The 9,222-nt window shown below is 29.8% G+C and overlaps 2 protein-coding genes across 3 annotated transcripts; one reads left to right on the top strand and one right to left on the bottom strand.

Annotated features, from left to right (window-relative positions):
- Positions 1-1,846: 1,846 nt before the first annotated feature.
- LOC113872833 (glycolipid transfer protein 1-like) lies at positions 1,847-6,881 on the bottom strand. Of its 2 annotated transcripts, none has more exons than XM_027510671.1 (7): positions 6,706-6,881; positions 5,874-6,002; positions 5,171-5,226; positions 4,732-4,862; positions 3,488-3,623; positions 3,008-3,139; positions 1,847-2,192 (listed from the first exon to the last, which is right to left on the bottom strand). In XM_027510671.1, the coding sequence occupies exons 2-7, from the start codon at positions 5,989-5,991 to the stop codon at positions 2,157-2,159; spliced, it is 609 nt and encodes a 202-aa protein (XP_027366472.1). In that variant the 5' UTR covers positions 5,992-6,002; positions 6,706-6,881; the 3' UTR covers positions 1,847-2,156. The 2 variants fall into 2 exon arrangements, with proteins under 2 accessions (XP_027366472.1, XP_027366473.1); XM_027510672.1 differs by having other exon boundaries at positions 1,899-2,192; positions 5,874-6,024; positions 6,706-6,801.
- A 723-nt stretch (positions 6,882-7,604) lies between these two features.
- LOC113872980 (probable 60S ribosomal protein L14) lies at positions 7,605-8,642 on the top strand. Its single transcript, XM_027510903.1, has 5 exons — positions 7,605-7,675; positions 7,753-7,854; positions 7,944-8,073; positions 8,161-8,273; positions 8,366-8,642. Exons 1-5 carry the CDS (start codon positions 7,673-7,675, stop codon positions 8,417-8,419), a joined length of 402 nt encoding a protein of 133 aa, XP_027366704.1. The 5' UTR covers positions 7,605-7,672; the 3' UTR covers positions 8,420-8,642.
- Positions 8,643-9,222: the final 580 nt, after the last annotated feature.

Below are 9,222 nucleotides of genomic sequence, written 5' to 3'. Positions count from 1 at the left end.
TAAAATTAAAATTAAAAATATTTTAATTTATTCAAATATATTTAAAAGGTTTTATTGTGATAATAAAAGACCATTTGTTATATATTTTTTTCTTTAATACATGAATCTTTATTATTGTTAAATAATGGTGACACTTTTAACTTTTTTTATATATAAAAAATTGTCAAAATATGGTGTTTTGAGAAAAATTATGCAAATATGAAAATTTTTAAAATGAAAAAAATCACAAATGATGTTTTTTGCATTTGAAAATTTTTTTATTATGGTAATTTTTTATTTTTTATTTTTTTTTAAATTGTCATTGTCAAGATTTTACTTTTAAAAAAATAATATTTTTTAAAATCGTTCATTGTTTCATCTTTGAATCTCTATACCCTATACTTGCACCAAAAATCACTATTGACGATTTTTTAATCCTCATTTTCATAATTTTTTAAATATACTATAGTTTAGTATATATTATTTTTAAATGTCATATGTAAAAAATAATCTGCTTTTATATTTATAATTCATGCAAAACTTGTTAAGATTTTTTTATAATTTTTTATTATTATTGTATATTATTATTTCTTACTTATTACTTTTTTATATAAAAAATTATTTTAGATATCATTTAGTATCAATATATGCATCTTAATTACTATAATTAAATAAAATTAATTTTATAAATTGTTTATATTAAAAATACTAAATTTATTGGCAAATAAATAATAAAAAAATTCTTGAAATAATATTAAATTTATTATAATAATTAATTGGTAAGATTTATTTTTAATAATAAATAAAGACATTAGTGCAAAATAATTATTTTTATATTTTAAAGTAATAAATCATTTGAAATAAATATAAAATATTGAAATAAAATTTAATATGAAATAAAAGGAATATACTTATCACATCTATTTTTTTCATTTAAATATAAATATATAACTAAACTAATTCTTTGAATCGTTTAAATTTAATATTATTGTTTATTGTATCACAAAATTATAATATATTTTAAGTCTTAACTAAGTTAGTTATGATAAATAATATTTATTATAGTTGGTCTAAAGTAATGTGACAATGGTAAAGAGGTCGGAAAAAATAATTTCAAAACGTTAATTTATACTTTTCATAGCATAAAGTATATATGTAAATATATAGACATACCTTTTATAAAATATTTACTATTCTTTCAAAGTTTATGTCATAATTTATATATTTTATGGTTAATATTTTCAAAGTAATTAATAAAAAAACTAATAAAGGTAAAAGAAACATATATAAAGAACTTTTAATATTAATAAAGGTAATACATGTAACTCAAACATTAATTTCAAGAGGAATAAGCTGATTAATTTTTCTAATAGTAACTAAAATGATTCAATTAATAATGTAAGAAATCGTGAATTAAGTTCTATAACAAAAGAAGATTTTATTTACAAATTTCATTTAATTTTAATACAAAATAAAACTAATATAAGATTTTTATTAATAACAAATCTATTTTCTATTAACAAATTTAAACTAAAAAAAATGTTTGTTGTTTGTAAAGTAAGAAAGAAAGTTAATAATATGTTTTTGTAATTGCTTTTATAACTACTTTTTGTTGTTTTAGTTTATTAAATAAATATCTCAGTCAATAAATAATTTTTACATTTTAAAAATAATTTAGTTTATTATTATTAAAATCTTAGTTCCATTTTCAGTTTTTGTTTTATCTAAATTATTATAAATGTTCCATTGCTATTGAACAGAGGTGAGTTTATTCTTCATTCATTCTCCTCTCCTCACAATTTTATGCCTTTTTATGCTATAAAAACAAACAATAGCACAAATTTTGTTCCTAATTAAAAGAGTAATAAAATGATCACAAAAAAGTGAAACAAATGCACAGCAACACGTTGAATAATTCTATAATAAATGCAGAACAGCCTTTGAGGAATTAACAAGCAAAAATTATCTTGGTTAAATACAGACTAACCACATCAAAGTCCCAAGATTCTATACCACCATGCAGAAAACAAGTAATTTGCGTACATGATTAAGTCAGTGATTGTTTATCATGTTGATTGTTGCCAATACAGAAGCATGGAGTTTAAAGACTCAACATAAAATACGGGGCACAATCAAAGAGGAGTTCATCAAAAGACTTCTGATCTTGAAACCATGTTTCATGAAGCCTTCATGTCATCCAAGCCCAATCGAGCCTGCACCAAAAGAATAAGCCTTTAAGTTCCTAAATCCTTTTAAAACTAAAATAAATTAATATATTTATCTGGGTAGTGGAAGATGTTATCTATGGAATGCTATGATAACGAGATGATACATATCGCAGTCCTTTCAAATTTAGTGTGTACACACAGCCACACCCACACGGGGATTTATTGACTCTAGGATTAAGTCTTCGACATGTTACTTTACTTAATAACTCTTTTGGATTACAAATTTCATAAATACAACTTTTTAACCATATAATATCATCTTAATGATCATGCATGTCAAATTTTAGATGAATTAAACATTCATACGTATGTAATTTTATTGTTGACATTTAAAAAGTATATTATAGGTTTAAATTAAGTTGAAGTAGCAATCAAGTAGAATTTTGTAAACTTGATGCACTTAATGAAAACTCTCAAACCAGTGATTAGATTAATAAAATATAATGTCTATAAAAATAATTAAGCGAAATAAATTATCAAAGATTTACAATTGAAGTAAATAGATCCCTTCTCATATAAATATATGTAGTTAAGTGTCTCAAGTAAAAGATAAGTGTGAGAAAAGTAAATTTCAACTGCATAATTAAAATGGTGGTTAAGATTTAAAAATAAAATAAAAAATAAAAAATCTTGACATTCTTATGTAGTTGAATGACCAAAATCAACTCCTCACTTATCACACATGCACCAGATATGTCCTTATACATTTGCGCATGCTTATGCAGTCCAATGTCTTTTTTTCAGGTCATTTAGATCAGTTATGATAATGAATAAACTAAAAAATATCCAAGATATCTTACCAGAAATTTGTGATTCTCTTCAAGGAGAGGAGAAAAGTCAGTACAAAATTTCTCTATATCAGCAGTGATATCGGCAGTGCCTTGTATCACCTCCATGAATTTCTTCCTATCAGGAGCAAGCTTCATTGCTACCTGCATGTAAAGTATTTAACGTCATAGGAGCACATTGGACCAAATACTATACTACCCCTCAAAATAGATTAAGTCAATTGCCAAGAAAAAAACGGAGATGAATACATTTCCCTTGCAACAGAATATGAAATATTCGTGGGATGGGGGAAAAGATTGTAGCAAATAGACAGCACAATAATGAAAATAGTAACAATCCATTTCCAATGACAACTATTTTATGGTCCAGAATGTGACATTTGACAGACTTAAAGGACTATATGAAGCAACATTTTTCAATAAAAAGGTTCTGTTTCTATCAAGAATTTTCAAGATTGTAAGAAAAGAAAAAAAGCATCAAAAGAACATTACAGTGAAGCTTGAACTAGCAAGCCAGCCATGCCACTTCTTTAGAGTCTTGTTATAGGAATCTGTACAGGCTTGTGACATTGACCAATCTGCATGCTCAATTAAGTTTTGGAACAACGCCACCAAGAAATCCATTGCCCTGAAAATTTTACAGGTCAGAAATAAATGTATCATATATTAAAATACAAGAGCCAAATGCAATTAATAACTGTATTTTGAGGTCTCTGACCATAAAGTAAATATTAGTAAATTAATATAATTATTTAAAAATATCACCCTATTACTAAGGTTTAGGTTAGAAGAGCTACAAGGAAGGCTACTGAATTGATGTCCATGAGAGTCAGAATGAATGGACAGGGGTTGGGAATTAGGCAAAGGAGGGACTGGCTCCAATGTGATTGCCGGTACACATTGTAGTAGCAAGGAGTTAGGAATGACAGTGGCATTCTGTTATTAGAGGGGGGGATATATGTATTGAAGAGAGCATTGAGAGAGTAGGCAAGAATTAAGTGGTAAGGTGTTGAAGGAAAGAGGTCGGTTGAAGAATCTTTGTTTTTTCTTTCTTATGTTACTGGTACCTATCATTATCCCAATACATTGCCCTTACACTTTCAGAAAGGTAAGCTCAACTAGTAGAAGCTTCATAAGCTCAGAATAAAACAAAGAAAAACAAAACTCTATAATTGAAACCAGCAAAAGGATCCATCATTGAGTGAAAGTAAACAAAAACAATATAAAATTTCCATAACACCTTGAGAAAGTGACTCAACCAAAACAGACAAGAAGTAAATTCAGGCTTCTGATCATTTAGAAAAATAAGCCAGGATCAGATTTTGTTGGTCCACAACTAGAGTTACCAGAGAATATCATGGCAGATTTGTGATGATAGACACACTTTCATAATAACCATTCATGAATGAATGCACACATGCAGTTCTTTGAAGTATCTAATTCATAACTTTCGGGTCATGTCGCATTTTGGTCCCAAAGTTTGGAGAGCATATGTCTTAACATGACTTTTATATGAGCTTTGTTGTTAAAAACTTAAATCATTATTTCAGAATTCCAAACATATCTCAATATCTTTTTCATCGTAATCTTTTTTCCTTTGGCTGTTTGTTTGCTCATCGACAACAACCCTGCTTGGAGCATTAGAAATTAAAAAAATAATTCTCTAAAATTACAGATTTGGGAATGCCATCCCAATATTAATTACAAGTTAATAATAAGTGATTGGCATTCTTTACCTTGTAAGCCAAAGAAGTCCATTGGTACAACTGGATGACGACTTAGTCGTTTTAGTTTCAACCTCCGCTTGTACCAAACTGTACAGGTAGTTAAATCTGGTTGGATTGGAGGAATATTTAGATTCCAATCTCTGCCTTGACAGTCAACACAGTATAGAGTGAGAACATATAGCATTTGAAATCTTGAACCCAATATTAGTAAGGATTAAAAAGTAAATCATAGAACATACCAAAAGTTGTATAAGAAGTAAAGTGTAAGCATGTTTATACAAGCCAGTTAAAAAAGAATTAGAAAAATAAATCAACACCCAAGTTACACTTCAAGCATAGCAAGTCATATTAAGAAAGATGTATTAGTATTACATCTAAAGCCGCAAGCATGTGATGACCCATATATACCAAAAATAAAAAGATCCAAAAACTGGAGACAAAAACATACCGATATGTTACCCCCTATGTCAGATTTAACAAGGGTCATAGCTGCTCCAAACTTATCTGCCATAAGAAATGAATTAGTCCATCTAATCATGGTACAAGTACTCATATTGTCATACATTTGAGGCTTAACCAACCATCAAACAACAGCAAAAAGGTTAAAAATCTACTTTCTTATGCATGTTTAAGTTTTAGAGTTAAGCTTCTAACACACTACTACAGATTCAAAAATGTTCTTCAGTTTTTTATCGTGAAGGGTTTGTAATCCTCCTGTTTTTTACTCCTTTTCCTCTTAATGAAATCTTTCTTTTTTTTTTTTTTTTAAAAAAAAGGCTACAGAACACTTAAATAACCTAGAAACATGAGCTTGATGTGATATAGATTCCAAAATTGGTATTTAATCTAAGATCAATTTTTTTCCCTCACTGCAATGATATAATAATCTAAGAACCAAGCAGCCAGGAGAACAGAACCCACTGCGGAAAAAATCGCTTATATGCATCTTATCTTGTTCAAAGAGAGAAAAATCCATTAATACCTGGCAAATATAATATTATTTAACATACTCTACATTATTCAAAAGGTGTAAAGGACCATTGATATTTCCTCTCACAAAATAAAACATGGCAAACAAATGAAAAAAAAAAACACTGAAAAATGTCCAAATAACATGTTTGCCTTTCTTTTAAGGGACTAATACTATGTACCTATAACAGGCAGTATATGTTTGCAAGCATCCAAGAAAGGTTGGGTCAGAATTTCTCCTTGTTCTGACTTTGCGAGCTTAATTCCTTCCAATGCAGGAGTGAAAACAGACCCCTCCATTTTCTGCTTTGCTGCACATAACATGGTCATAACCTAATAAATAAATAGGTAAATAAATAGGTAAAAGTTTAACAGAGATCAAATCTACATTTAAGCCACTATTATTAAGATATTTCCTTTCTTTTCTCTGCCCGGTAAATTTCAGAATGTGAAATCAAGGGAACAAAAATACAGAATTCTCATCAGTAGCAGGCATGCAAACTACAGTGAAGTTTGGATTCAATTAAGGTGAATAGCGTGGAAAATATCCAAAAATCACACTAGCAAAGGCATGCAAAAGAAGCAATTTTAACGAATCAAAAACTTGACACTGATCATCACAATTTGTTTTCTTTGCATAATTGAACTTCGCTTTTGCTCATCACCAAATGCAAATGGAAGGCAACAAAACCCAATGAAATTAAATGGATAAAGGTGCAAAGTTCCGGGGTCAGATCGAAGAACAATTCTGAACAAAAATTGGCCAGCCTAGTTATAAATAAATAAATAAAAAATCAAAGCATTAGTGAACCAAAGCATGATGGAATAAAAATGGCAGATCTTGAATCAACGCCGAAATTGAAAAGTAGGAACAACCCAGCAACTGAATTGAGTTTAGAAGCATCCCCATAAACTAATTTTTCCAAAATCTCACAATTTTCCACAAAGTTAATTTTGTGGGAAACCAAACAAAACAAATAACGATCCGTGAACACGACGAAACAAACAACGTACATTGAACGAGGAAGACCGCGGTGATCTCAGTGAGAACAACAACTGTTGGAAACAAGATTTATACGCAGATGTTTTTATTTTATTTTATTTTATTATTATTATTTTTATGTTTTTTGGACTTTTGGGGGCGATCTGGGAATCTGAGCTATCGTCAGGAGCGGTTGGATTCCAAAGGTGACGTGGAATTTGTATACTGATATTTAAATACGTAACATATATAATTTTTTTAAAAAAATGTTAAAGTAAGTTGTCGAGACTGATTATGAGTAATTAAAAGCAATAATTATTTAAATTTTAGTATAAATAGTATTTTTAATGTTATTTTCCAATACTTAAAATGAGTTATAAAAAGTTAATGTTCCGAAATCTGATAATTAAAATAAATTTTCTTGGTTTGTTTGGTTGTTATATTACGCGGTTTCATGTTCAGATTTGTCACTACGAACGTGCAGAGATGATGGTACCTCATTTCCAGCATACAAGTTATATATACAGAGAGAGACCCGATATGTTTATAGAATATGTTCTTATTTTTATTTAATAAAAATATTTATATAAAGAAAATAAAAAAATTATAACTTCAAGAAAGATACACAAAAAATATTTGCAAGAAGCAAATGATTGAGAGCACTTAATAAAACATGAATTTGTATTACTAAAAAAAATATAATATATAAAAGATAGTTAAAATTTTATTTTATTTAGATTAAAACAACAGGAAATATTTTTGGTCGACACAAAAGGAGTATTCTCATTTGTTACCAAACATTTTGTGTAGAGAAGCGTGGTCCACTAAGAAAAAAATGGTAAAAGAAAATGTTGGGGCACTAGTACTTCTAGGCCCAAAAGAAAAAGAACGGAGGCCCAAGTTAAGTGGATGGGTGGTTCTTTATAAAATTAAATTGAAGACAAAGACTCAAAACCCTAGTTGTTACCGAACGACTCAGCGTCTCCGCCTCTCTGCAAAATGGTGAGTGTCGTTCCTCAATTCTTAATGGCACTTTTTCTCTCCCTTTCTAACCCTTTCAAACTCTGTTCTGTTTTCAGCCTTTCAAGAGATACGTTGAGATCGGAAGGGTTGCTCTCATCAACTACGGCAAAGAATATGGCAGGCTCGTCGTCATCGTCGACGTCATTGACCAGAACAGAGTAACCCGCAAACCAAGTTCTCGTCTTTTTTCACATTCTTGCATACCCGTTTCCTTGTTTTCTTACAAAGAGTGGCGGTTTGTTAACAGGCTCTGGTGGATGCCCCTGATATGGTAAGGTCCCCTATGAATTTCAAGAGGCTTTCCCTCACCGACATCAAGATTGACATCGAGAGGGTCCCCAAGAAGAAGGATCTTGTTAAAGCCATGGACGCTGCTGGTTCGTTTTTTCCCCTCTAATTATCGATTACTTTGTTGTTTTTGTTAAATTGGGAATATTCTCCTGATGTTACTTGTTAATGAACAGATGTTAAGAACAAGTGGGAGAACAGTTCCTGGGGCAGAAAACTCATTGTCAAAAAGAGAAGAGCATCCCTTAATGATTTTGACAGGTTCAAGCTAATGCTGACCAAGATCAAGGTATTTTATTGTTATAGTACTGTTAGGTTAATGATATTGATCCTATGTTATTCTGTATGCTAATGAATGATTGGATTCATTGATTTATGCAGAGGGGAGCTGTTGTTAGGCAAGAGCTTGCTAAGCTGAAAAAGAGCGCATCTTAGGCATTTCTTGACGATATAATGTTCAAATTTTGTTATGAATTTCCTTCCATTTAGTACACCTTTCTTACGGAATTTTATTTATCATTGAGATACTTGGTAAAAGGTTTCATCTTCAGATATTTATGTTAGAGGATTTATGTCAGTACTCTCAGTTTCCCATTTCTGCCTTTGATTTTGCTTGCAGAATTTGAATATTGCTTTCTAAGATAACTAACGGTCCCAAGTTGCAAGAACTGCTGTTTTCCCCCGTAATTTTATGTTTATTAGGTTAGCTTTGTGATTAGACACGTTCTTCTCTGAGCTATCGTCTACTTGTTTCAACACTTGGCTAACGCTGGTATATTTAATCTAAGTTCTTGATCAATCCAAATATCCAATTCAATTTGGCGGATAGGTTCTTATTCTCTTTGTTTACCGAACTATATTATTTTCTAGTGTGTCCAACTTGTTTGAAACGAGAACTATATCTCGATTTTGGACACTAGGTATATGTAGCCCTTATGTTGTGTATATCTAAAAGTCAAGTATGTGATTTCCGCTACGTTTTGTGCAGCCTACTTATTTACCCTCTTCAAGTTTAGCACGTACAAGATTCATTGGTTTGGTGTGTGAGATAAATGTCATATCCTTCTGTAAGGATGTTACTGTGAAAAGAGTACTAGAAACTACGTACAACACAATTTTCAGTTGATTTCTAATACTGTGTTTCACTTGACTTTTATAGTTTCGGTTAAATCTTTGACTTTATAAAATGTTATGAGATTTTATTTATTTTTATTTTTCAATGCTAATAGTGTAGTAAA

This window comes from Abrus precatorius, unplaced genomic scaffold (genome assembly GCF_003935025.1).
Source record: "Abrus precatorius isolate BTA unplaced genomic scaffold, Abrus_2018 Scaffold7, whole genome shotgun sequence".
NCBI classification, from domain to species: domain Eukaryota; kingdom Viridiplantae; phylum Streptophyta; class Magnoliopsida; order Fabales; family Fabaceae; genus Abrus; species Abrus precatorius.
The sequence above is the reverse complement of the archived record's forward strand: the minus strand, read 5'-3'. Positions and strand labels throughout refer to the sequence as shown.